This window comes from Sorghum bicolor, chromosome 8 (assembly GCF_000003195.3).
Source record: "Sorghum bicolor cultivar BTx623 chromosome 8, Sorghum_bicolor_NCBIv3, whole genome shotgun sequence".
Taxonomy (NCBI): Eukaryota; Viridiplantae; Streptophyta; class Magnoliopsida; order Poales; family Poaceae; genus Sorghum; species Sorghum bicolor.
This window is the reverse complement of record NC_012877.2, coordinates 56,116,137-56,144,083: the sequence shown is the minus strand read 5'-3', so window position 1 is coordinate 56,144,083 and position 27,947 is coordinate 56,116,137. Positions and strand designations below refer to the sequence as shown.

General features: G+C 42.4%; 3 protein-coding genes across 9 annotated transcripts; 1 reads left to right on the top strand and 2 right to left on the bottom strand.

Moving 5' to 3' along the window:
- Positions 1,899–3,385, top strand: LOC110437477 (myb-related protein MYBAS2-like). Of its 4 annotated transcripts, none has more exons than XM_021465922.1 (3): positions 1,899–2,262; positions 2,387–2,516; positions 2,607–3,385. In XM_021465922.1, exons 1-3 carry the CDS (start codon positions 2,133–2,135, stop codon positions 3,076–3,078), a joined length of 732 nt encoding a protein of 243 aa, XP_021321597.1. In that variant the 5' UTR covers positions 1,899–2,132; the 3' UTR covers positions 3,079–3,385. The 4 variants fall into 4 exon arrangements, with proteins under 4 accessions (XP_021321597.1, XP_021321599.1, XP_021321598.1 ...); XM_021465924.1 differs by having other exon boundaries at positions 1,901–2,195; XM_021465923.1 differs by having other exon boundaries at positions 1,901–2,253.
- LOC110429778 (diaminopimelate epimerase, chloroplastic-like) lies at positions 6,158–13,740 on the bottom strand. 3 transcript variants are annotated; one of them, XM_021446328.1, is made up of 10 exons: positions 13,360–13,740; positions 13,084–13,251; positions 12,187–12,257; positions 11,736–11,793; positions 9,875–10,054; positions 9,198–9,282; positions 9,034–9,093; positions 8,685–8,758; positions 8,457–8,573; positions 6,158–6,522 (listed from the first exon to the last, which is right to left on the bottom strand). In XM_021446328.1, exons 1-9 carry the CDS (start codon positions 13,609–13,611, stop codon positions 8,457–8,459), a joined length of 1,065 nt encoding a protein of 354 aa, XP_021302003.1. In that variant the 5' UTR covers positions 13,612–13,740; the 3' UTR covers positions 6,158–6,522. The 3 variants fall into 3 exon arrangements, with proteins under 3 accessions (XP_021302003.1, XP_021302005.1, XP_021302004.1); XM_021446330.1 differs by having other exon boundaries at positions 9,198–9,273; XM_021446329.1 differs by lacking the exon at positions 6,158–6,522 and having other exon boundaries at positions 8,198–8,573.
- On the bottom strand, positions 22,522–27,896 carry LOC8068862 (diaminopimelate epimerase, chloroplastic). Of its 2 annotated transcripts, XM_021445723.1 has the most exons (9): positions 27,535–27,896; positions 27,289–27,456; positions 26,378–26,448; positions 25,926–25,983; positions 25,016–25,183; positions 24,319–24,498; positions 23,649–23,724; positions 23,484–23,543; positions 22,522–22,923 (listed from the first exon to the last, which is right to left on the bottom strand). In XM_021445723.1, exons 1-9 carry the CDS (start codon positions 27,841–27,843, stop codon positions 22,802–22,804), a joined length of 1,212 nt encoding a protein of 403 aa, XP_021301398.1. In that variant the 5' UTR covers positions 27,844–27,896; the 3' UTR covers positions 22,522–22,801. The 2 variants fall into 2 exon arrangements, with proteins under 2 accessions (XP_021301398.1, XP_021301399.1); XM_021445724.1 differs by lacking the exon at positions 25,016–25,183.

Genomic DNA, 27,947 nt, shown 5'->3' with positions numbered 1-27,947 from the left:
TGGGTGGCAGAAAGGCTAGTGCTTTTCACGTCAGGAATCAGGATAGCAGGAAGAGAAGAGGAGAAAAAAAATTTGTGGAAGAAACCAGATGGTGACTTTCGCCAAGATGCCCCCATTTTTTTCAGTAGTATAATCAGCCTGTTGAACTTCTATGATAAAAGCACTAGCTGTATTAAGAACCAGAAAAGTGAAATTTCATTGTAAAAGTATGATAAAAACCGATCATCATCATGTTCAAACGACACAAGTTTATGGAGTTGTTGCATCCAACACCTATCAGACAATTATTTTGCATTACTGAATTCCAGTGTTCAGCCCAGTGAAGGTAAATATGTTAGGTACACGTGTGCCTTAGTAAACCATTTTTTTTTTTCACATAGGCCTTGTTTAGTTCACCCCAAAAACCAAAATCTTTTCAAGATTTCCTGTCATATCAAATCTTACGCCACATGCATGGAGTATTAAATATAGACAAAAATAAAAACTAATTGCACAGTTTACCTGTAAATTACGAGATGAATCTTTTAAGCCTAGTTACTCCATGATTGGATAATATTTGTCAAATAAAAACGAAAGTGCTACAGTTCCGAACTAAACAAGACCATAGTATGTTTCATGTATAACACGGATCGGAGGAGAAACACAGGGAATTCTGATATATGAGCGAGTATGTTCCAATTGGACAGCAAGAGACCTCGAGATACATGATTGACTGGCAAGTGGCAACTTCATGCTGGCATAAACACAGAGTGAATGTATAGCATCTGAGGCGCTTTATGTATCTATCTGCTTTCATAATAGCTGTACAATGTGTCTGATTGATAAATAGAAATAAGCATAGTGGTTCAACAATCAAAGCACCAAAAAGTTGATAAGCACAGCCACTTTTCTTTTGTGAAGAAGGAAAAAAAATCACATCAAAGCGGAAAGAAAGAAAATAAAAGAAGGAACAAGCATATACCTTCAGAAAGCATCATATTATTGTAACGCTAGTATATCAAAAGTAGAAAATTCTGCCGTATTTGCTTCAACGAGTGATAGAGACTTTAAGAACTACTCAGGCAGACAAGAAAAAATGTCTGTCTGATGAAACCAAAAAAAAGTTTCTACACGGCCAGTGCTCTTTAACTGTATACTGGTCCAGTCCAGTGTTAGTAGTAACTGGATTAACTAGCCAGTAAAAGTATGGAGTTACCAGTACACTATGTACTTCTCCGTCCAAAATATTGTTCATTTTAGCTTTGTCCTAACTCAAACTTCTCTAATTTAACCAAATTTATAGAAAAATGCATCAACATCTACAATATCAAGTTAGTTCATTAAATTCTTCATGAAATATGTTTTGATATGCATTTATTTCAGCTTGTAGATGTTAATACGTTTTTGTAAAAATTTTGTCAAAGTTAGAGAAGTTTAATTCAGGGCAAAACTAAAATGAAGTATAATTAATTATAATCTGGTGAGGCAGTAGCCTTTCAACATGCAGAAAAGCTTCGACAAGAATGACTTTACCATACCAAAGATTTTGAAGAAACTCAAAGCTAAGTTTCAGGTAGATTTATGAATAAGACATGGGAACAAAAATTTCAAAATAAATCAATGGTAAACAAAATTAACTTTTATGATGTAGATGTACTGATGTACTGTAGCTTATTAACAAAAAAGCAAGAATATACCTCTGCAAATTCCAGACGTCAATAAAGCTGATGTCCTAACATGCACACCTATGAATTTTGCAATACAATATGCGCAGCATGAGCCAATTAAAAAGCTACTTTATCAGTTAGAATCTGAGGGCAACCCAAATGGTGGAAATATAGGATCTTTAGGGAGCTCCAAATCACACCCACCACATCACCTGGCCACCAAGACCTCCCCCTCTCTTACCTATAAATGAGAGGCAAAAGCCACCAAACCAGTAGGCAACTAAGACAAAGTGGCGTACTCTTCTCTGTACTAGCTTCTTCTTCTTCCTCTCCTCTTCCATCCAAACAGACTGGATTTCATCAAGATAATCCTGAAACTGGAGCCAACAAGCACACAGAGAAAGAAGAGCAAGAAGACCGGCTCCCAGCCGATACAAGGTAGGAGTGAGCAGCGTTAGGCAGTTTTCATCATATCACAGGGTTGATATGGTGACAGTGAGAGAGGAGACTCGCAAGGGGCCATGGACAGAGCAGGAGGACCTGCAACTGGTATGCACTGTCCGTCTCTTCGGTGAACGTCGTTGGGATTTCATTGCCAAAGTATCAGGTTTGAGGGGTGGGGATCCACAAATTAGGTAGCTAAATTGAAGTCATGGCGCTAAGTCGCAAAAGCAAGTATCAACTTCTCTAACCGACTCTATTCTTGCTTCCCCTCTCCCCTTCTGTATCTTTTCAAGCAGGACTCAACCGAACAGGCAAGAGCTGCCGGCTTCGCTGGGTCAACTACCTTCACCCTGGCCTCAAGCGTGGGCGCATGTCTCCCCATGAAGAGCGCCTCATCCTTGAGCTGCACGCTCGGTGGGGAAACAGGTCTGATCACCAAAAGATATAATCAAAAGAACAAGAGGAGAGTTTTCTCTAATATTTGATTGACATGTTGGATAATTTTCCCCTAAACAGGTGGTCCAGGATAGCGCGCCGCTTGCCAGGGCGCACTGACAATGAGATCAAGAACTACTGGAGGACACACATGAGGAAGAAAGCACAGGAGAGGAAGAGGAACATGTCTCCATCATCGTCCTCATCTTCGCTGACTTACCAGTCAGGCTACCCAGATACTCCATCAACCATTGGAGTTGAGGGACAGGAGCTTCATGGTGGCAGTGGCTGCATCACAAGCATCCTCAAGGGCACCCCTCCGGACATGGATGGCTACCCCATGGACCAGATATGGATGGAAATTGAGGCGCCAGAGGTGCCCTCCGAGGTGGGCTTTGTTGGAGGGAACGAGAATGTGTGCAGCAGCCTTGCCACACCTCTGCCACCACCTACTGTCTGGGAATACTACCCAGAGGCCTGCTGGAAGATTGATGATGAGATCAAGATGGCACCACAGTTCAGTTATAGTGAAGGAGCTGGCCCCTGCTTCTGATGCCATATATTGGATCAGATCACTAAGTTATACACCTACCTAGCAGAAGTGAAGTGCTTTTGTAGAAACAAGCTTTAGCATGGATCTGAATATTTATCTCTGCTTAGAATTGCAGGTCTATGGCTCTATGCATGATTTCTTTAGTATCTATCTAGTGTGCAAGACAAGATCATCTTAATTTGTCCTTGATGCTATGGAATACAAGGGCAAAGGTACTATGTACTGTTTACTCACAGTATAATTAGCTATCCTGTGAGACTTTTCTGTTTGACATGAAGCCAAGAATAAATGTTATATTGGTATAGAATGTCTAACTTGGAATGATTTTTACAGTTTCAGTCCAGAGAAACCATTGTTAAGGTGAACACTAAGCTCACCCAGTTGAAAATATAGTTCACTTTTAACCTGTCCATAAAAACCAGTGAAGGTTGTTTTGTACAAGTGGATAGGCTGGTTGATGGCCTTAAGCAAAAACTACTAACCCAAAAGAAGCCAATTGACATACCAAATGAGTGATCTGATAGAGTTGCCTACCTTTATAAAAGAATGTATTATTCCATTGTACCAACTTGACAACTTGCAAGTCATGGTATTAGGAAAGAGAAGACAGCTCTCAGGAGCCACCAAGTCTCAAGGTGAAAAGGTACCATAGTCTGATAAAAAAAGCTGTTGGTAAAGGACTGGCTCCAACTTTTTTTATCAGCCTAAAACCTAAGTTGAGTTGAGTTTCTGTAAAATCCCAATCATCTATGCTTATAATCATCTTTTCATTTTGTTCCCCCAAATGAATTGATTTCAGAGTACATAGTAACAGAGAAAGTAGAGATTTTCCATTAACAATGGAAGTCAAAATAACCAAAATACAACCTCTAGGAGAGGATTCAAGTAGATGGGAATCATGGTACAATTTGGTCAAAGTAAGTGTCAAATGACTATACAAGCACTACACTTCTAAATACAAGTGCAAGTTATTAAAATATTCTCTCTGGAATCAGGTAAAAACAGTTAGGACTAGTTTGGATTCAACCATTTGGAGTGGATTGAGAGGGAATTGAACAATCCCCATGAGGAATGATTGATCCAAAGGAGCCCTTAATGATTCAACTCAAGCCTTGATTTCGATGAAATCAATGAATAAGCATATATGGTGTATGAAAGCTGGGGAAAATACATTCCTGCATTTCCAAGGTTTTCAATGAAAATGACAAGTAACAGTAGTACAGTGTATTAGTAATAATAATGAGGTAATTAGTGTGTTTGGCACTATAAAAGTATAAATACGTACAAAGCGTCATAGTTTTTGTGTAACCACCAAACCTACAAACTGTCCATCAAAGTGTTGAAGGGTTACTTAGAGAAGTGCACATCAAACCTTACATTCAAAATAGGAGGCACAATTATTTTGATATAGGCACACCAAATCTAGTCCATAAGAAAATTTTGAAACACACCGGAAACAGCAGCGGAAAGGAAAGTCCGCCTGTTTCTTTCGTGGAAAGCACCATGTGAACATTGATCACTGGCTTATATGCCCTTTCATAAAATCATACTATGAAACAATTATCAATTTATCAGGGTCTATAACTTGCATCGAGACGACAAGTTAAGAGAAAAAGGTGAGTGGGCTGCCTTTCTTTCTTTTTTCATGTTACTTTATTAAAAAAGAATTCGCACTAGAATTCAATAAGAAAGCTAGTTTTGCACATTACTAGTTAGCCTCGCAGGTCAAGCACGCAAGGAAAAAGTAATGTTAGTGCAATAAGGGAATTAACTGGTGATGATAAGTGGCATGCATTGGGAATTTTGTAGCCTTTCTTCTACTTTAGTGAAACTGATATGCAACAAATTAACCATACGCCATCTTTTAATTGAATAAATGGCTAGTGCTTAACCACCTGGACCCAACCATACTTTCATAGGGTGCCCCCAGGTGAATAGTGAACAACTGAGGTAACATTGATGGGGATAGGAAAAATCGTGGGTTTTTCCTTTTCCCTTTCTTCTTCACTTTCTATTTCCCCTCCATAACGTGCTTCATCCATAGACTCTAGTAATGTCCATTGAGATGTTACTAGAAAAATCAAGCTCACACTACCAAGATGACGCATCGCTGATGTCAGCGGTGTACAGGAGACAAAGACAAAATGCATGGCACACGTTTATCGCAGATCCACTTATCGAAGGAAAGGTGTTCCCAGCTGCAAGGGGCAGAACAGGTTCCAATTCCTATCCTTGTTTTCAAATAAAAGGTACATGAGATGTGAGAAATATAACCTTTTATTTTGCTCTAGGATAACAACACTATCAAGCTTGTACAGTGTCATCTTTTTCCTTTTTTTTTCTTTGGAAAAAAAAAAGAAATACTTCATCGTTCTTGCAAAATGCTTTTTTGGCATTTTGCATATGGAGTGTACTGTCCACTTGCTCTTAACCACTCAAATTGAATATTACAAAATCAAATTACAGCTCCCAACTCCACGTCAACTAGTTTCTAACATGTACCAAGGATAAAACAGTTATATTCCTCTTAAAATTTGCAAATATCAACTATTAACTCCACTTTTAAATATATAACGTTTAGGACAAGTTAATTAGTTAAAAAAAATGAATTAATTAGTTTGTCCTATAAATGTCGTATATTTAAAAACAGAGGGAGAACAAAGGTATGGAAAAAACAAACAAGATGGTTATGGGTGACCCTGATCACTATCTCATATCAACATGATATTTCATTATTAACTTGCTTGCCAATCAAGGAGTACCAGTAACATGTCAGCAAAAAACTAAATCAGTTTGAAGTCACCCAGCTTCGAATAGGAGGGGGGCTTAGCTCTAGGAGTGAAGGGCAGAGAATCCAAGGTAACTTCAGGAGTCAGGACAAACACAGGAGCTAAAACAGATATATAAAAGCCTTCGAGTTGAAATCTAAGAAGTTTCCTGGAGTTGGTAAGAGCAAAACACAGAGATTACATAAGCACAGCATGTGACACTGTCTTAATTGTTGCCGGTGAAAATTAATAGTGAGCCATAACTAACAACCCATGTTGTCTGTTGTCAAAAGCACTTTAGATGATAGCGATTTTCAGGAAATAGGCAGCATTCATTCCAGCAAATTAGTAAGAACAATCATTCTGCAGTGCATAAATCTATAGAAAACGATACTGAAACTGCATTAGCATTCACTTACAAAGAAAAGAAACAGAAAATGGTGGGAAAGAAATGGTACCAATGTAGTGTTCAAACCTGACAGACTAAAGGAGTACAAAAGGTGAACAACACTAGAATGCTTTAAAAGCAAGCCTCTACTGCTACCCAAATCAAGCAACCATAATTAAGAATATCTGAACAAGTGTACTGGTACCAGAACATTCTGTTTCATGGATATTGTAACCAATCTCACAAGCTCTGAGTGGCAGCCAACCCTTCTACCTTGGTCCCCAGTACCTAATAATGTTTGGTAAGCATATAAGTTAGCAGTAAAATAGTACAGTGTCTCATGTTTAACAAAGGATTGGGTAATTGGTTGAGCAAAATCTTAGTATAGTGCTAAACGTTAAGTCACAAAACATCATTTCATAATCCACATACAATGTAATAACTTGCAGATGACATTACAACTCAGTTGTCCAACTATGAACAACTGCAATACTAAGGTACCCCTTCGATAAGGAACATAACAAAAAAGATTAGTTGATAATAATGCATGAACACATAGAAGTACGAAATCATCATACTAACTTTTTTTCCACACTATTCGCACCAGAATTTCAACACACTTGTATGAAAATCATCATACTAAGTTACCACATCAACTGTGAAGCCTATGTTAAAACTATTATAAACAAGCAAACAGAGAAAACATTCTTCGCAACCGAATACTAGTACTATTTGTTTGCACAATAGACACACATTTATGTGCATTCCATCAATAGCTTCAACTGGTCTTATTGCCTGTAATCTCACATTTGTGGCTTAAATTAATGTCAGCAGAAGCATCTGCCAACATAAAGCTCATCTCCAAAACCCTAATTGTTGATATTTGGAAACATAGGAATGGCTGTAGTTTTAGGGGTTTTCTCCTAATATTGCTGCCATCTTGTGGTATATTATAAAAAACTCGGCCTGCGGATTGTAAGACAGCCCCCGAGCATTGCATTAAGAAGACCTTCTCACGCAGGTCACGAAAACCCCTGAACCCCTGCACCGCCCATACACAGCAGCACCGTAGCCTATGTGAGAATGACCACGACAAGGGACGAGCCAAAGGGCTCCGAAGCATATGGCATAATTGTTTTGCTCACGGTCGCTGGTTGTGGTTAGGGTTTGTTGGTGAATCCTTTTTATAACTTCTTTCCCCTATAGGGGTTGTACGAGTCATCTGGAGTCTGGACTCCTTTCTTCTTTTTAATATAGCAATGTGCTTTTCACGGTGTGTTCAAGAAAAGGAAAAAAATGTCAAGATTTGAGAAGTTTGCTATTAATAATAGCAGTTCTTAAATTCCCAGTTCTACGTTTTTATACTATCGTATCCCATCCCCTACCAAAATGCAATTAGAAGGGAAAACTACAATGTAGATGGAAACAACTACAATTGTGTCCTATGCAATTCCATTGAAGAAGAAACTGCTTTTCATCTCTTTTTCAGATGCCCTTTTACTGTCAGATGCTGGACTTCACTTGGTATATCTTGGGATCACTCCAAGTTCTTCTCTATGATGACAAAGGCACGAACAGACTTTTAACTTCCTTTGTTCATGCAAGTCTTCACTACTGCAGCTTGGCACATTTGGAAGCAAAGAAATGGCTTCATTTTTCAGAACAAATCATGGAGAAAAGCTTTTGTGGATGAAGTTAACCTACAGCTTCACAGGGTCAACCAAACTTTCAAATCTTCAGTTTATTTATGGCTAAGCTTGATTAACTAGCTCTTGTGCTCTTTTTCTCACTCTTGGCTGCCTGTTGCATGCAGTCTATTATACTTTTCATCTATAAAGGTTTTGTCTTCCTTTCTGTAACTCCTTCTATCTTCATTCTTTTTTTAAAAAAAATGAACAGTAGGGGGCTCCTGTATTTCCCCTCAAAAATGCAATTAGAAAAGAGTACAGGTGAGTTTCTTAGATTACTATAAATCGGTATATTGGCAACGCAAACTTCGATACCAGACCAGTACAACTAGATTTCAATACCAACATGTTACCATGCCTTTGTGTCTGCTATTAATATACATACTTCAGCACTAGATCTCAATGTTTCTTCACAGATAGAAGTATATCTGCTTATAATGGCCATGCAGTATTCATCCATATGACCATATCAGTGTCTAATGTGGACTAAAATTGTTGGGATGCAGGTAGGATCTTAGACCTCATAAAACTGACCTAGGGAACAACAGATCCATAAAAGACGGCCTCTGCAGGACCGGTCATGTAAACATGATTGTCATCCTCCCTCCACTCAATTTCCAATGGCCCGCCAGGCAAATCAACTACACATTTCTGTTTCATGATAAAAATATAAAATATTAAAATATAACATAAACTATAAACTATAGTGAATATGAGTGAAATGCCAAAACAGCAACACGCAAAAAGGAAAGAAAGACAAACCCGCTCAGCTCGACCCTCAAGAACAGCTGCAACAACCACTGCACAAGCACCGGTACCACAGGCAAGAGTTGCTCCTACAGTCAATCAAACCATAAACTTCATTTTGCATATCCATTCCAAATGACAAATGCATAAATATAAAAAGAGGCGTCAGTTAAAGCCAAACATATATTATAGCCGCTTGCATTACAGAGCTCAAATTACGATGTGGTACTGATGACATATTGATACCTAGACCAAAAATATGAGTGAAGTTCGAAAATATAGGTGCAGGAGGCAACAAAAGAGAAGACATTCTAACATTCAAGCAATGACATATGCTACAGTTAAAGGAGGTTAAGGTGCTTACCAGCACCACGCTCCCAGACTCGCATTTTGAGGTGTGAGCGAGACAAAACCTGTACGAATTCTGCAAAAAGAAAGTCACTTAATTAAAATACAAACACATGGATGTATCTATAGAAGCAAAAGAAATTTAGAGTTACATTTTTTTTGGCACATATAAAGAATTACCTGTGTTTGTGCGAGCAGGAAACATTTCATGATGCTCAAATTTAGGCCCAATTTCGCTAAGTTTTAAATCGTCAACCTGCAACACCTGCAGGAGTACAGTCAAGACTAGAATCTTTTGGTTACAATATATGGTTACATGGACACCCTTGGTTGATAAAAGTACAATTCATCATGCACATAGTTCAACACTTCAACTAGCATAGAACTCTATTCACTTGTGTCCTAATTAACAACTCACACTTTGCCAACAACAGCATCCAGAACAACAACAGGCAGGGGTTCATGGTTGCTACTTGCTCTGTTATTATCTGAACAAATGGACCTCAACTAATAGATAATAGCAAAACCATACTGATTAATGAAGGATCATTACAAAAACTTTGTTTATCTCCTAAAGTATTGTAATATATAATCCTCCCACACATTTTTCACAAGCAAAAATAACAGGTTGTGGGATCATGAACAAAATGGTTCACAGAGCTCACTGGTTCGAACAATTAGCAAGTTTCAAATCTGAAATTTTGATGTACAAAATGTAACAAAGAATGTTGAACCAACAATTCAAGATTCAATTGTTTCAACAACACTTTATATCCCCATATATGGATCCATAAAATGTGAAGCTTTGAAAAGAAGCAAGTTGATATGAATAGAATATGAATTTGCAAGTTGATTACCTTTAACTCCTTGGCACCAAATGTGACACAGTGAGGGTTGCCCATGCTAACACATGTGGCATGCCATGTTAAGCCCTCAACTGCCAATTCAGCTTGGACAACAGCTTTGTTCTTGGTAGGTAGCAGTTTTGTGGGGATGTCTGGTCCGGAAAGGATGGGCTCACCCATATCAACCTTTACCTGAAAACAAGATATGTGTATAAAATTCTATTAGGTGTTACTTAAGGATTGGAGAGTGTTGGCCGGCTTTGTCACACAGGTGTGTATCACCATACCCTCACTCGCGCACGCATACACACCCAAGTTACGCTGGGCGCTGCTGGGCGGCCGCCTAGTCGCGAGTAGGCGCTGGGCGAAGGCCCTCGCCGCGCCTAGGGGGAGGGGGGTAGTCGCGCGTCTCGGCGCTGGGCGGAGCTAGGTGGCGCGTAGGCGGCGTTAGGCGGCGCCGAATCGGCGCAGAAGCAAGCGAGGCGGCGCGTAGGCGGACACGCGTGGGCCGCGGAAAAATTGGCGGCCGTGGTCGAGGGCGCGGAGCTTTCCCACGTGATGGCGCGCCCAGGCGGCCGCACGGCGCGAATTGGCGCGCGAAATCGCGCGGATAAGGCCGAGGCAGCACCCGCGGCTGCCATTTGCTTCTCTTGTTCCCGCAGGTCGAGCTCCTCCCGCCCGTACGCCCTCCTCCCCGCCGGACGCCTTCCTCCCCGCCGGGCGAGCTCCTCCCCGCCGGCCTGGAAGCTGCTCGTCCCCAAGGTGATACCCCTCCCTCCAGCCCTCCCCTGCTCCTCTCCCCTCCCCCTGCGGCTACTCCCCTCCCCAGCTCCTCTCCCGGTCTCCCCTGCTCCACTCCCCTCCCCCTCCCCAGCTCCTCTCCTGGTCTCCCCTGCTCCACTCCCCTCCCCCTCCCCAGCTCCTCTCCCCTGCTCCACGGTCCTCTCTCCTATTCTGTCCCTTTTGTTCTTTTATGCCTGAGTATGAATGAGTGAATACATGGATTGATGGATGCATGGATGCCTGACTGAATGCTATGCTTGAATGCTATGACTGAATGCTATGCCTGGATGCATGGATGCCTCAATTAGTGAATGTTATGCACTTATGCCTCTCAATAAATAGATATATACATAATATATAGGATATGTACATATATATTGGCTATATTGCCAAAACGCCTAGGAAAACGCCTAGGAACGCCTAGGCGCGATTAATCCCGCCTAGGCGCTAGGCAAGGGGTCTCCGCCTAGATTCCGCCCGGCGCCTAGCGTAACTTTGATACACACTGGAGGTTGAAGAAGAGATCAGAACACACACGCATGGAGGGACCATGTACTCTATATACAGTCTCTACTGGGCCTCAATAATTTATCCAATTCAGCCCCCCTTATTTGTAACATAGTTCTTCAACTATAGTGTACATAATATCATGTTAATAACAAACTGCAGAAGAGTGAAAGACAAAAATCAGTTGCACATGAGGGAACAAACCTTACCAGACAACTAGCAATCAAAGAACAGAACATGTCCTAGAGTCTTTCTTAAACTCACTCAGTCACTCTCAATCCTCATCTAGAGAGCCATTTGAATAAATCGCTCTCTATACCTTTCCACTCTCCAACAGTTTCTGAGACATCAAGAATAGAGGACGGCAATATTTGGAGATCTAATTAAAGAACCTGTTGGAGGGCACTTTTCACCAAAATCTCTATTCCTAACAATACAAAATAATATAAGGAAACTCTTGGAGTTGCTCTTACCTTTGCTCATGACCAAGCAACATAGCTAGCAAGGCATGATTATAGTCTTCTAGAATTAAAGAGGGGCTATCATAATTAGATTTCAAAATTCCTACAAGGAAAACATTTACCTGCCCATCACTTTGTATTTCAGGAATGATCTTTCCAGCACCAGTATGAATAGTGAAGCTGAAATGTTTAAAGAACTAATTTCAGGGTCCATAACAAAAAATGATGCATGCACATATTATCATAGTTCTAGCATTATTGTGTTTCAATAATTAACTATATTAATATTAGACTCAGATTCAACAACAGTTACTTTACTACTCTGCCTAAGTTGTTTAACACAGCTGGTCCCAACTCCCAAGCCTGGGTAAAAGAGAGGTGATGTGGTAGGCTTGGCAAGTCCACGTAAAAATTCAACCGCTCTTATGAAGATGAAAACTAAAAGAAGCCCAAAAAGAAATATTAGACTCCAAATTCCCTCAAAACCATATCAGGCAAAGAATAACATGAGACCTCGAGGCAACTTTTGTGTATTTCATTTAATTGTTTTACAGTGATGCTGCAATGCAATACCTATTTGTCCCCTGCAGATTTTCAATCTCAGCTATAAACCGAGCAAAGCAACGGACTCCATTACCACACATCTGAGAACCAAAAAAGAAAAAATGGATCAGCATTTAGTGTATGAGAACAATTCAGATTAACAAACTGCATTGGTCATTTTTTGATTGTCCATAACCAGGAGATAAAGAAAAGGAAAAAACATAGTGGGACAAATATGTCTACTTTTTCTCTACTTTATAGTTAGCAGTGCCCAAAAAAAAGGAACATATCTATATTGTCCATTTGTTTAGGATTGGAAACATTATGGCACTTGAATTGTTTAACGGCCAGAGCATATCTGATCATATAACAAGCATTTGTTTAGGATTGGAAACATGATGACACTTCAATTGTTTAACAGCCATTCAAGACACAAAAGTTACAGATCAGAATTTAACAAAAACATAGCCCCAGTCCATGTTACCGTATATAGACTGTACATCTAGTATGCCTGTGAAATAGTGAATATAATAAAGATACACCAAGTGACCTAAAATACTCTGATGATGCTTAGATTGGTGATGTCCCAATCTACACTAACCGGTAGCTAGGCAAATTATAAGAGCTCAAGCTAGCACGTTGATTTGAAGGCTGAAGTTTGCATATACCAGAATTTGAAGAACCTCACAACTACACATCTACATCTTTCATCCTTTTGCATTAAAAGCTCACATGATAAAACCTGCACCGACTTGGCAGCAGAGACTGGAAAGTGGTAACCCTCTGCCATCGCAACTATGCTTAGCTTAGCACAATTTGGTGGCAGAGAAGAATGGCTACCAATAAGAATTATGACAACCTCAAATAAACATTTACGACCGTGCTACAGAATTCAGTATTGTGACGAAATGGTGGAGATACACGCACCTCTGGCTCGCTGCCATCAGAGTTGAAGATCCTCATGGTGTAGTCGGCACCATTCACCCCCGGCATGACGAAGATGACGCCGTCAGCGCCAATGCCAAAGTTTCGGTCGCACAGCTTCGCGGCCTCCTCCGGCGTCACCTTCGGCACCGACGAATCCCTGTTGTCCACCTAGGAATCGAAACAGGAGTCAGCAAACAAAAACCGAAGTATCGTCAGTAGCAGAGCACGGTGCGGGGGAATAGCTGAAGAGAGTTGGGAAACGGAAACAGGGCGCACCATGATGAAGTCGTTGCCGAGGCCCTGGTACTTGACGAAGTGGAGAGCGCGCTCGGACTCGCGGCGCTCGAGGAACGAGGCGGCGGCGCCGGACCTGGGGGCGGACACGGCCATCGAGGCGACGGCGCGGCGTGCGGCGGCGGGGACCCCGCGTAGCGGAAGGCGCACGCGGCCGCGGGATGGAGCAGTAGGGTTGGGGATGGCGACGGAGACCGCGGCGAAGGCTGTGGTGGTGGCGGCGGCGGGCGACATGGCCTAGAGCGGGTGCGGGACAACGGGAGCGCCGCGCTTGGGGTTCGATGGAGGGAGGAGGTCCCCGGTCGCGGTCGCTGTCCGGGTAATTTACGCGGAGCCGTTCGGTCAATGGAGATGGGTCCGCGGAGACTATGGCCCGCTGTCATCGACGTTGAGTTTGAAAGAAGCGGGCAGGGTGGGCGCCGCGGATGGAAGGACGACTGATGATGATGCGTGCCGAGTTTTTTTTTTTTTATCGGGTGAGATATATGCAGTCGGAACCCGGAAGCACGATCATGCTATTTTGGTCCGGTCCGGCATGACACGGTCCAATCATCAGTAGGCTCGGACTGCTTCAACTCAGTAGAGTAGACCGTGTCTAGACTGCTACTCACACATATGGGCTGGCACAACATGACTCGATCCACAGAACATGACTCGTCTAGCTGGCCTGCTAAAAACCCTAACTCCCTTTTCCTTCTCCTCCCCCACGTAGCCTCCTCTCCCCTCTAGCACCACGAATACCCCTTCCTTTCCCTCAAGTGTCGGGCAAGGCAAGTGCGAGTGTAGAACTAGGGTGCCTTTTACCTTTTCTCGGTGTCCTTGGCTCCTCGCACAACCTCTCCTCTTCCTCGCAACACCGACGGCCCTTGCCCCTCCCTCTCCTCAAGTGACGCCGTTGTGGAACTAACAATAGGCCGCCACAGGAGTGAACGCCAGCCTCGAGCTCCGCCCCAACATCAGATCTGGTGCAAAGGGCAAGATTGTCGACGGACGATGGCCATTGCCATGTCTGGCTACTCGCGCTTCCTACCTTTTCCCCCTCTCTAGTTGTTCACGGTTCATCCCATTCCCCTCTGTCTGCTCACACTTCCTTGTGGGCTGAAGGATCGAGATGGCGGACTAGAGGGGGATGAATAGTCCTTTCTAAAACTCAAACGTGTCGGCTAATTGAAACAAATGTGGAATTAAAACTATCGGTCTAGCCAAGACTACATCCCTCTATCTAAGTTCTCTAGCACCTTGTAAAAGATCCTAAACAAGAAACAAGGTGCTTTCTTAACAAGAGCTCACCTAACCAATTCTAAAAACAAGGTCACACAAACCTATGCCGCTAGTACTTTGTAAACCGGGAAGCTCCTATACAACTAGTAAGCAAAATCACAAATCTCCTAAGCTCACTAGCAAAGCTCAATAACAAGGCAACCAATGCCAAATTAGAAAGCGCAAATTACTTAGCTACACAAACTAAGCAATGTGACTAACAAGGTTCCACAAACCAAATTAGTCAAGCAAGAGGAACTACTTCTAGCTACGTAAGCAAGAAGATAACTAGCAAGCTACACAAGCTAACTAATTACAAGAGCAACTACACAAGCATAAGTATATGAATGTAAGAACAAACTTGTGTTAGGGACTTGCAAACCAACGGGAAGAACAATGTTGACACGAAGATTTTCTCTCCAGGTTCACTTGGTTGCCGTCAAGCTACGTTCCAGTTGTGTCGACCAACACTTGGTGGTTCGGTGGCTAAGAGGTGTTACACGAACCTCGTCCTCACTAGGACACCGCAAGAACATACCCACAAGTGAGGTAGCTCAATGACACGCACAATCCAATAGAGTTGCTCTTCGCGATCCCCGCAGGGTGAGCACTGTACCCCCCACAATATCTTCTACGGAGCACCGCATAATCTCCTTGCGTGCTTCGACGGAGTCACAAGCCACCAAGCTGTCTAAGAGGTGGCAACCTCTAAGAGTAACAAGCATCGCCGGCTTGCAACACGAACACCTAGTGCCACTCGATGCAATCTCTCAATGCAACGCACAAGAATCGCTCACTCACGCAATCGGATGATCACTATGAAGCATATGTGAGTTAGATGCTTCACTAGCATTCCCCAAACATAGACACTAAGTCCCAAGGGTGTTCAGCATCAGCCAAAGTCGGCCACCACTGCTATTTATAGCCCCAAGGACTGAAATAGTTGTTGCCTCTTCACTGGGCAAAACACATGGGCACCGGATGCGCTGCCGAGAGCCACCAGACGTTCAAACCCAGCGTCCAGTGCTCAGACGACAGCCACGTGTCACTAGCCGTTTGAACTCGACCGTTGCCACCAACGGCTAACACGCGCTCACACCTAAAGCAGTAGCACCGGATGCTCTGCTGATCCACACCGGACGCATCCGGTGCACACCGGACCTGTACGCAGAGAGGGTGTTTTTCACGTAGGGTCACCGGACGCAACCACCGGACGCTCTCATGGGCGTCTGTAAGGTCCAAATGGCTAGAGGGGGGGGTGAATAGCCTATTTAAAAATTCTACAAACTTCAACTAGACAAGTTGATTAGTAAAACAAAAGGCGAAGCTATTCTAGCACTAGCACAACTAAGCTATGCAAGCCACCTACACAAGTCTAGCAAGAAAGCTAAACACTAGTTACAACAAGAAAGCACAACTAGAAGCTTGCTACACTCCTAAACAAGAAAGCTAAGCTAAACAAGCTACACAACTAGCAAGGTATATACAAAGGTAAAGGAGAGGGGAGTGATTGTTATACCGACGTTGTAGAGTAGAAATATATCCAATCAATCACTCACAATCACAAGAGAATCCTCGGTAAGAGATGACACAAGATTTTTTACCGAGGTTCACTTGCTTCCCGGCAAGCTACTCCTCGTTGTGGCGATACACCCACTTGATGGATCACGAGCTAATTGGCAATCCAAAGCCAAACCCTCAGCGGGTGCCGCACATCCACTCACAAGATGCGGATCCTCCAAGCCACGAGCAATCCACTAGAGTAGCCAATTGCGATCTCCCGCGGGGAAGGCTTAAGAACCCCTCACAAATCACTTGGTGAGGCTCGAAACAATCTCCAATCACGAGCTCAACACCACCGCTGCTCCAAGCCGTCTAGGGCATCGGGAAACACCCAAGAGTAACAAGAAATCCGCAGCAAACTCAAGAATCAAGTGCCACTAAATGCAACTCTCAAAGCAATGCACTTGAATCTCACTCAATCTCACTAGGATGAGCAATCAAGCAAGGAGATGAGTGGAGGGAGTGTTCTCTAGCTCAATGTATGCCTCAAGTATTCAAATGTGCAAGAGAGAACCCCCCAAAGCTGGCCACCAACTATTTATAAGCCCCTCAAAGAAACTAGCCGTTGGCCACTTTCACTGGGCTGAAAACGGGGGCACCGGACGCTACTAAGTGAGCACCGGACGCTCGACTCCCTGCGTCCGGTGCACTGGAGTTGGCCACGTGTCGAACTTGAATCTCGCGCGTCAGTTTCTAACGGCTACCTGCAACACACCGGACGCTCTGCAAGTCCACACCGGACGGTCCGGTGCTCACCGGACTCGTGCGCAGAGAGGGTGTCAAACTCGCGACCTCACCGGACGCTGGGCACCGGACGGTCCGGTGCTCACCGGACTCGTGCGCAGAGAGGGTTGCAAAAACCCCTCACACCGGACGCTCTCAGAGTGTGTCCGGTGCTCAACCCTAGCAGGGTCAAGCACACCGGACGCTGAGGCCAGCGTCCGGTGCCTCTGCACTCAGCGTCCGGTGAGTGTTTCTCACTGAGAAAACACTCCCGCAACTTCTCCAAATTTCCCGCCGGCGCAATAGAAAATATGCACTTAATTTTCTCAAAAGCGCCGAATCCCGCCTCGCAAGCTCGGTGGGAGGGAGAGAGGAACCCACACCCCTCTCAACCCTAGGAACTCCACCTCCTTTGTAAATGTGCTAACACCAGCAAGTGTCTACCACCAAAGTGCATGTGTGTTAGCTTTTCACAAACATTTTCCCAAAGGAGTTAAGTTAGCACTTTACTAGATCCTAATGCATATGCTCAAGATGTAGACCTAGTAGCACTTGATTCGAGAGATGACCGTGATTTCCCCTCTTGATAGTCAGCTATCTATCCTAAACCCGGTCAATCACTTCTCTACTCATCTTAGACCGACAAAAGTAAAACCCTATGTTTATACCTTTGCCTTGATAACTTTGCTCCTCGTCTATCATCATGATCTCCGCATCATGCTTCATTTCTTTGTAATCATATGGCCACCTTTCCATGCCACCATGCACCTTTATCACATGTGTTGCTATGCCTAACTTAAATCACTTAAACACAAGGCATTAGCAACTTGGTGTCATTAATTACCAAAACCAAACTTGGGCTTTCAGCGTCCGATGCTCTCTGTCAGAAAACACTCGCTAACTTACTGCTAATGTCAGGCACCACCGGACGCGCGAATAGTGTCTGGCCCGCGTCCAGTGCGTACGTCCGAAACGCACTGCTCACTTGCGCCAGAAACTGAAAATACACCGGACGCGCAGGCTCATTGTCCGATGCCTCCGAGGCTAGCACCCGGTGAGTGTTTTTCCTGTGAAAACACTCTCGCGACTTCTCTAAACTTCTTATTGGTGCAATAGAAAATATGCATTTTATTTTCTCAAAAGCACCGAATCCCGCCGAGCTTGAGGAACCCAAACCTATAGATGGCCATCGTGCCGGGCCGGGCCGGCCCGGCCCGGGCACGGGCCGTAGCGTGCCGTGCCGACTTGGCCCGCGTGCCTGCCGTGCCGTGCCTCAGCGGCCCGCGTGCCTGGCCTTCGGCCCAAGCCCGGGCCCACGGGCTGACTTCGTGCCGTGCCGGCCCGCATAGCCCGACGGGCCGGGCCGGCCCACAGCCCGATTTTGTAAAGAAAATCAAAATAATCACACAATGACAATGATCACTTCACCAGCATAATGCCACAATCAATTTTTTATAACTATCAACTTCTCAGATTCACAATCTCAGTCTTAGATCATAGAAATGACATCAAATGACATGTAACGTAAAAATGAGTTGTTTGCGCAATGCCTGCGGAGGTGGCACTGGGTCGTTGCCAGACCAACCCCTAAAATTCGGGCCGAGCCGGGCCAGCCCGTGGGCTCAGAGGTCGGCCCAGGCACGGCCTGCACCACCGGGCCGGGCCGTGCTCGGACCGGGCCAAAATACCGTGCCGTGGGCCGGGCCGTCGTGCCTCGGGCTGCATGGCCATGTATACCCAAACCCCTCTCTACCCTTCAAACTCCACCTCCTTCCAAAAGTGTGCCAACACCACCATGTGTGTATCAACATGTGCAAGTGTGTTAGTATTTTCACAAATTTTTTCTTCGAAGGAGTTAGCCTCTCAACTTGCCGCGCCACTCGATCATAACACGTATGCAAAGTTAAATCGCTCAAGTGGCACTAGATGACCGATATGCAAACAAGTTTGCTCCTCTTTGATAGTACGGCCATCTATCCTAAATTTGGCCATAAACTTCTCTACACACCTATGACCGATGAAATAGAAATACTCTAGGTTATACCTTTGCCTTGCGCATTCTATTCCATCTTCTCTGATGTTGATGCAACACATGCACCAACCAATCACCAAATGATATGATCCACTTTATATCATCATGTAACCGTGTTGGTTCATCGATCTTGACCTCACTTGCTCTTCACTGTTGTCTTGGTCCATCGGTACCAAGTCTTGCTCAAGCTTCACCTTCACACGCGGTCCCTCGCTTCAAAGACTTCAACTTGCCCTTCACTCTTGCAACCGGTCCATCAAGCCAAGCCTCATCTTAATCTTCTCCACCTTGGTCGTATGACTCCATGTCATGTCTCATATGCAATGAGCTCCTCCATCATCATACAATCACATGTGGACTAATCTCCTATGTATCTCACATAAACACTATTAATCCACCTAAATTGTCACCCAATTACTAAAACAAACAAGGACCTTTTATGGACCTCGAGCCGACTCGACATACTAGATTGTCCATGTTGTGCCTCAACCATAGGTTAGCGCATGGTGCCCGACTCAACATGGCCCGACCCCCATCAGGTCGTGCCGTCGGGTCGGACCCTTGGACATCTATAGGGTGAGGGTTTGATTAGCCAGCGCCTGACCGTTTAAATCTTTCAATTTCCACCACACTTATGTTGCAGCCTAATAGGACATCGTCTCCTCTGGAATCTGTATCGTCCACCAAATAATATTTATGCATGCAAGGTTTACATACTGCGTGTCCCGCTATAGAACAGAATTGCAAGTACCGGTGTTGCACACATAGGTGTCAAAAGAACAACCCATAACGGTGATATGCGCAACATTTGGTCACCTTGGTACCAAATAACAAGATATGCTTGGTTTCGTACACAGGTTGGACCATCCAGAGACCACAACCAAACGTCAAGGTAAGACCATTCGCATCTACAAACCTCATTAAACACTACTCCATCGGTACTGAAATAGAGTGCGTTTTGGCATTTAAGAGGTGTTCCTAAATATAGTGTATTCGGAGATCAAGAAGAAAAATATTTATTTAAATAAAAATACGAGAGATAAAAGTAATTAAGTGTTTACCATATTTTTTTTAAAGAAACTTAGATTACACCCTTTATTTATGCGGAGTAAGATTAGATTTAATTAAATTGAGAAGTTAAGTGAGGGATAAATGTGTCTATTGCGCTCTCTCTTATTTTGTGTTAAAATAGCCGCAATACATGTATTCCAGACCGAAGGGAGTATATCACAACTGTTTCTGACAATTTTGATTCCAACACCGGTAGGAAGATCTGATCTTGCTACTGCGCACCGGATAAGGCCTTGTTTACTTTCCAAAAATTTTCAAGATTCCCCGTCATATCGAATCTTGTGGCACATGCATAGAATATTAAATGTAGACGAAAACAAATACCAATTAAACAGTTTATCTGTAATTCGCGAGATGAATCTTTTGAGTCTAGTTAGTTCATAATTGGACAATATTTGTCACAAACAAACGAAACTGTTACAGTAGCCAAAACCAAAATTTTTCCTCAACTGAACAAGACCCAAGTTTGCAAGCAATACTACGCACGTAATGGCGCTGGGTCCTGACACCACACAGGTATAGACAATATTTTTTAAAAATTACTCCCTCTATCCCAAATTGTAAGTCATTCCAAGAATCTTAAAGAGTCAAATCATTTTTATATTTGACCAAAATTATAGAGAAAAATACTAAGAATTGTAACGTAAAGTGAGTATACTATGAAAATATAATTAAGGCCTTGTTTAGTTCCGAAAAGTGAAAAGATTTTGGTACTGTAGCACTTTCGTTTGTTTGTGACAAATATTATCTAATCATGGACTAACTAGGATCAAAAGATTCGTCTCGTGATTTACAGCTAAACTGTGTAATTAGTTTTTGTTTTTATCTATATTTAATATTTCATGCATATGCCACAAGATTCGATGTGACGGAAAATCTTGAAAACTTTTTGGTTTTCAGGGTGAACTAAACAAGGCCTAAGAAAGAATTTAATAATACTTAGTTGGTATCATAATAATAATTATTTTTATCATATAAATTCGGTCAAACTTAGAAAAATTTGACTCTCCAAAATTCTTGAAATGACTTACAATTTGGGATGGAAGGAGTACTACATAGTACAATGCAAACACTTAGGCCTTATTTGGATGTTGTCGTATTCACTTTAATCCATGTGTGTTAGTGTGGATTGGGGTGGAATTTAGTTCAAGTTCTACTCCAATCCACCTCAACACATGTGGATTGATGTGAATACGACTACATCCAAACAAGGCCTTATAGTTCACGCACACTCATTCCTATGAACACATGTACGCAAATTCTGTTTGTTTATCTGAAAAGTCATAGCTAAAAGTACTGTTCGCTGATTTATGATGAGGGAAAAACACTACTGGCTGGCAAAAAAAGTACGGTTTATAAGACAAGCAAACGGAGCCATGCCTTCAAAATTCCAAAAGTTACAAGATTCATCATCGCATCGAATCTTGTGACACATGGAACACTAAATATAGATAAAAAACTAATTACACAATTTACCTGCAATTTATGAGACAATTTTTTGAGCTCATTAGACCATAGTTAGACAATTGTCAAATACAAACGAAAGTGCTACAGTGTCTAAATTTAAAAAAAAAGATCTAAATAGACCCTGAAGGACTGTCAACAAATCATAAGATTCATGAAGTCACCACCGACATCTTACTGGTAGCTCGGAGACATCGCCTACCACTAAAAACATAACACCGTTAAATTTTAAAAATAAATTTAGAAAAATATGAGCACCTACGCACTAACACAGTTCAATAGCTTGTCTTTCCACAGGTCAAATACCCAGCTAACTTAAAAACAGATTACGTAGCTGGAGATTCCGACAGCTCAGGTACAAACATCACTTCTGATTTAGTACATATGTTTAAACTACGTATATATATAGCCTTTTCGTTGGGAGCTTTTCTAAATTTCACTTTCTAATCATTATTTAGAGAGCTATTTACATAAAAATTACTTTTTATATCTTTTCATTCTCCAACGGTTATTCATATCATACGCACTTTAGAGATCTATTTTTGTCTTCTATATTTACCTAACGAAAAATCCAAATAGAAGATAGCTATATTTGAATGATCATTTAGATAAGCTTGTTGGAAAATAATTTTTCACTAAAATCTCTATTCCTAGCATTTAAAAAGAATATGAAGAGTCTCTTAGAGATGCTCTAAGCCATAACAGAAAGTACTATTTGCTGATTTTTTATAAGAGAAAAACATTGTTGATCAATGACTGACCTCAACTTTTAAGCTAAAGCGAATAGCTAACATTTTTCCACTAAATAAACACCATCAGACTGGGAACCATCTGCACCGTGAGGTAACAAAACAATGACGAACATATGCCAAAAACATCTTGTGTACTAATCACGTAGACCTTAAATGGTTTACTTTATCAGCGGCGTCTCGTTCGTTTGAACTTATTAGTCGAATCTGTCAGCCATTCAACATTGTCTTTTTCTCACAATAAATCGTCTTTTACCACCGGCCATGAAAAACAACGACCAGTACGGAGTCCAAGACGACCGCTTTATTATTTCTATATCATATAACAACATCAACAGATATGTAGTGTATGCTCCTGTAAATATACATCAGTCATCGCATCTGCACTATGTAAATTACCACCCCATCGGCACTGTGTAAATGACCATCCCCTACTGTAGGGCACCGTATACACTATCAATGGCGTTGCCATGTGCCTGCACATCTGCACTTCTTAGCTATGCAGACAACCGTGTGTATGATATGTGCATCATACATGAAGCAGATTCATTAACAACTTAATTTACAGATCAAAAAAGAAAAAGAAAGAAAGCATTGCCTTCTTTCTTCCACTAGCCTTCTTCTTGAGCCCAGACATCACCCTACAGGCCAAGGTCACCATAATGACCACAGCTGCAATAATCACTGCACAAGCACCAGCACCACAGTCAAGAGTTGCTCGTACAGTCAAACCATACAGTTCAGGTGTTGTTTAGTTCCAAGATTTTTTTGGGAAATGGACACTGTAGTACTTTCGTTTGTATGTAACAAATATTGTCCAATTATAGACTAACTAGGCTCAAAAGATTCGTCTCGCAAATTACAGGCAAACTGTGTAATTAGTTTTTGTTTTCGTCTATATTTAATGCTCCATGCATGTGTCCAAAGATTCGATGTGATAGGGAATCTTGAAAATTTTGGGTTTTGGATAGAAACTAAACAAGGCCTCATTTTGCATATCCACTCCAAATGACAAATGCATAAATATAAAAAGAGGTGTCACTTAAAGTCAAACATATATTATAGCTGTTTGCATTATGGAGTTACAATACAGTGCGTTACTGATGACATATTGGTAACTAGACCAAAAATATAAGTAAAATTAGAAAATATAGATGCAGAAGGCAACAAAAGAGAAGGCATTCTAACATTCAAGCAATGACATATGCTACAGTTAAAGGAGGTTAAGGTAAGATTAATCATACCGGCACCATGCCCACAGACTCTCATGTTGAGGTGTGAGCAAGACGAATCCTGTACGGACTCTGCAAAAAGAAAGTCACTTAAAATAAAATACAAATACAAGGATGTATCTATAGAAGCAAAAGAAATTAAGAGTTGCCTTTTTTGACAAGGAAATTAAGAGTTACCTGTGTTCGTGCGAGCAGGAAACATTTCATGACGCTCAAATTTAGGCCCAATTTTGCTAAATTTTAAATCGTCAACCTGCAACACCCGCAGGAGTACAGTCAATACTACAATCTACGGTTGCAATATATAGTTACGTGGACACCCTTGGTTATACTGATAAAAGTACAATTCATCATGCACATACTTCAACTAGCATAGAACTATATTCACTTGTGTCCTAATTAACAACTGACGCTTTGCCAACAACAGCGTCCACAACAACAGGCAGGGCTTCATGGTTCCTACTTGCTCTGTTATTATCTGAACAAATGGATCTCAACAAATAGAAAATAGCAAAACCATACTGATTACTGAAGCAACTTTACAAAAACTCTGTATATCTCCTAAAGTACTGCAATATAATCCTGCCATGCATTTTTCACAAGAAAAAACAACAGGTTGTGGTGATCATGAACAAAATGGACCACAGAGGTCACTTGTTTGAACAACTGGCAAGTTTCAAATCCAAAATTTTGATGTACAAAATGTAACAAAGAATGTTGAACCAACAACTCAATATTCAATTGTTTCAACTAAGACTTTATATCCCCATAGATGGATCCATAAAATGTGAAGCTTTGAAAAGAAGCAAGTTGATATGAATAGAATATGAATTTGCAAGCTGATTACCTTTAACTCCTTGGCACCAAATGTGACACAGTGAGGGTTGCCCATGCTAACACATGTGACATGCCATGTTAAGCCCTCAACTGCCAATTCGGCTTGGACAGCAGCTTTGTTTTTGGTAGCTAGCAGTTTTGTGGGGATGCCTGGTCCAGAAAGGATGGGCTCGCCCATATCAACCTTTACCTGAAAACAAGATATGTGTATAAAATTCTATATGAGGTATAACTTAAAGATTGGAGAGTGTTGTCTGGCTTTGTCACACAGGTGTGTATCACCACATCCCTTAGTCGCACACGCACACGCACTGGAGGTTGAAGAAGGGGCTCACACGCACACACAAATGAACCTCAACAAGTAGACAATAGCAAAACCATACTGATTACTGAAGCAACTTTACAAAAACTGTGTATATCTCCTAAAGTACTGCAATATAATCCTGCCATGCATTTTTCACAAGCAAAAAAACAGGTTGTGGTCATCATGAACAAAATGGATCACAGAAGTCACTGGTTTGAACAATTAGCAAGTTTCAAACCCGAAATTTTGATGTACAAAATGTAACAAAGAATGTCGAACCAACAACTCAAGATTCAATTGTTTCAACTAAGACTTTATATCCCCATAGATGGATCCATAAAATGTGATGCTATGAAAAGAAGCAAGTTGACATGAACAGAATACGTATTTGCAAGCTGACTACCTTCACCTCCTTTGCACCAAATGTGACACCCATGCTAACACATGTGACATGCCATGGTAAGCCCTCAACTACCAATTTGGCTTGGACAACAGCTTTGTTCTTGGTAGCTAGCAGTTTTGTGGGGATGTCTGGTCCAGAAGGGATGTGCTCGTCCATATCAACCTTTACCTGAAAACAAGATGTGTATAAAATTCTATATGTGGTATAACTGAAAGATTGTAGAGTGTTGGCAGGCTTTGTCACACATGTGTGTATCATCAACACATCCCTCAGTCGCACACGCACACACACTGGAGGTTTTAGAAGAGGCACACACGCACACGCACGTTGGAGGGGCTCAGTACTATTATGCAACTCAGTCCCCCTTATTTGTAACATAGTTCTTCAGCTATAGTGGTACATAATATCACGTGGTACACAATATTACATTGATAACAAACTGCAGAAGAGTGCAAGACAAAAATCAGTTGCACACACGGGGAACAAACGTTACCAGACAACTAGCAATCAAAGAAAAGGCATTAGAGCATCTCCAAGAGTCTTTCTTAAACTCACTCTCTAAATCTGGAGAACCATTTGAATAAAAATCGCTCTCTATACCTTTCCATTCTCCAACAGTTTCTGCATATCTTGTGTGCACTCTAGAGAGCTCTCCATTTTTGGCTAGCGAGGAATCAGGAAGAGAGGATGGCGGTATTTGGAGATCTAATTAAAGAAGCGGTTGGAGGACATTTTTTCACCAAAATCTCTATTCCTAACAACAAGAAAGAATATAAAGAAACTCTTGGAGTTGCTCTTACAGTTGCTCATGACCAAGCAACATAGCTAGCAAGGCATGATTATAGTCTTCTAGAATTAAAGAGGGACAATCATAATTAGATTCCAAAATGCCTACAAGTAAAACATTTACCTGCCCATCACTTTGCATTTCAGGAATGATCTTTCCAGCACCAGTATGAATAGTGAAGCTGAAATGTTCAAAGAACTAATTTCAGGGTCCATAACAAAGAATGATGCATCCACATATCATAGTTCTAGCATTATTGTGTCTCAATAATTAACTGTATTAATATTAGACTCAGATTCAACAGCAATTACTACTCTGCCTAAGTTGTTCAACATAGCTGGTCCCAACTCCCATACTCCCAAGCCTGGGTAAAGGAGAAGCGATGTGATAGGCTTGGCAAGCCCACGTAAAAGCTCAACCACTCTTATGAAGATGAAAACGGAAAGAAGCCCAAAAAGAATTATTAGACTCAGATTCCCCTCAAAACCATATCAGGCGAAGAATAACATGAGATCTCGAGTGTAATTTCTGTATATTTCATTTAATTGTTTTACAGAGATGCTGCAATGCATTACCTATTTGTCCCCTGCAGATTTTCAATCTCGGCTATAAACCGAGCAAAGCAACGGACTCCATTACCACACATCTGAAAACCAAAAAAGAAATAATGGATCAGCATTTAGTGTATGAGAACAATTCAGATTGACAAACTGTATTGAACATTTTCTGATTGTCCATAACCTGGAGATAAAGAAAAGGAAAATGGGGCATTTATATCTACTTTTTCTTAACTCTACTTGATAGTTAGCAGTGCCCAAAAAAAAGGAACATATCTATATGGTTCATTTGTTTAGGATTTGAAACATGACGACACTTCTATTGTTTAACAACCAGAACATATCTGATAATATAATAAGCATTTGTTTAGGATTGTAAACATGATGACACTTCAATTGTTTAACAGCCAGAACATATCTGATCATATAATAAGCACTTCAATTGTTCAACAGCCATTCAAGACACAATACAGATCAGAATTTAATAAAACATAGCCCCAGTCCATGTTAGAGAGTGAGACATGTATGATATACAGACTGTACATCCGTTATGCCTGTGAAATAGTGAATATAATAAAGATACACCAAGTGACCTAAAATACTCTGATGATGCTTAGATTGGTAGATTTCCCAATCTACACTACTGGTAGCTAGGCAAATTATAAGAGCTCAAGCTAGCAAGTTGATTTGAAGGCTGAAGTTTGCATATACCAGAATTTGAAGAACCTCACAACTACACATCTACACTTTTCCTCCTTTTGCATTAAAAGCTCACATGAAAAAACCCTGCACTGACTTGGCAGCAGAGACTTGAAAGTGGTAACCATCTGCCATCGCAACTATGCTTAGCTTAGCACAATTTGGTGGCGGAGAAGAAAATATCACGAGTTACAAGAGCATCAGTTAAAACATTTACGACCGTCACGCACCTCCGGCTCGCTGCCGTCAGAGTTGAAGATCTTTATGTTGTAATCCGCACCATTGACCCCCGGCATGACGAAGATGACGCCGTCGGCGCCAATGCCGAAGTTTCGGTCGCACAGCTTCACGGCCTCCTCCGGCGTCACCTTGGGCACCCACGAGTCCCTGTTGTCCACCTACGAATCGAAACAGGAATCAGCAAACAAAACCGAAGCATCGTCAACAGCAGAGCAAACAAAACCGAAGAATCGCACCAAGATGAAGTCGTTGCCGAGGCCCTGGTACTTGACGAAGTGGAGAGCGCGCTCGGACTCACGGCGCTCGACAAACGAGGCGGCGGCGGCGGCGCCGGACCTGGGGGCGGACACCTGGTAGTGGAGAGCGCGCTCGGACTCGCGGCGCTCGAGGAACGAGGTGGCGATGCCGGACCTGGGGGCGGACACGGCCATCGAGGCGACGACGCGGCGTGGGGCAGCGGGGACCCCGCGTAGCGGAATGCTCACGCGGCCGCGGGGGGTGGCGACGGAGGCCGCGGAGAAGGCTGTGGCGGCGGCGGGTGACATGGTTGCTACTCGCTAGTCGCTACAGGCTAGGGGACTGACTTGGGGAGGGAGGTGGTCCCTGTCGTGGTCGCTGCCCGGGTGATTTATGCCCGAGCCGTTCGGTC

Coding starts and splice junctions, on each gene's coding strand:
- LOC8068862 (XM_021445723.1), bottom strand. CDS start 27,843: ATGTCACCCGCCGCCGCCACAGCCTTCTCCGCGGCCTCCGTCGCCACC. Junction 23,544..23,648: donor TCCTGCTCGCACGAACACAG/GTAACTCTTAAT, acceptor TTCTTTTTGCAG/AGTCCGTACAGGATTCGTCT. Junction 22,924..23,483: donor AGTCTGTGGGCATGGTGCCG/GTATGATTAATC, acceptor GTGCTTGTGCAG/TGATTATTGCAGCTGTGGTC.
- LOC110437477 (XM_021465922.1), top strand. CDS start 2,133: ATGGTGACAGTGAGAGAGGAGACTCGCAAGGGGCCATGGACAGAGCAG. Junction 2,263..2,386: donor CAAAGTATCAGGTTTGAGGG/GTGGGGATCCAC, acceptor CTTTTCAAGCAG/GACTCAACCGAACAGGCAAG. Junction 2,517..2,606: donor CACGCTCGGTGGGGAAACAG/GTCTGATCACCA, acceptor TCCCCTAAACAG/GTGGTCCAGGATAGCGCGCC.
- LOC110429778 (XM_021446328.1), bottom strand. CDS start 13,611: ATGTCGCCCGCCGCCGCCACCACCACAGCCTTCGCCGCGGTCTCCGTC. Junction 12,258..13,083: donor CTGATGGCAGCGAGCCAGAG/GTGCGTGTATCT, acceptor TTTGGTTCTCAG/ATGTGTGGTAATGGAGTCCG. Junction 10,055..11,735: donor AAATACAAAGTGATGGGCAG/GTAAATGTTTTC, acceptor TCTTGTTTTCAG/GTAAAGGTTGATATGGGTGA.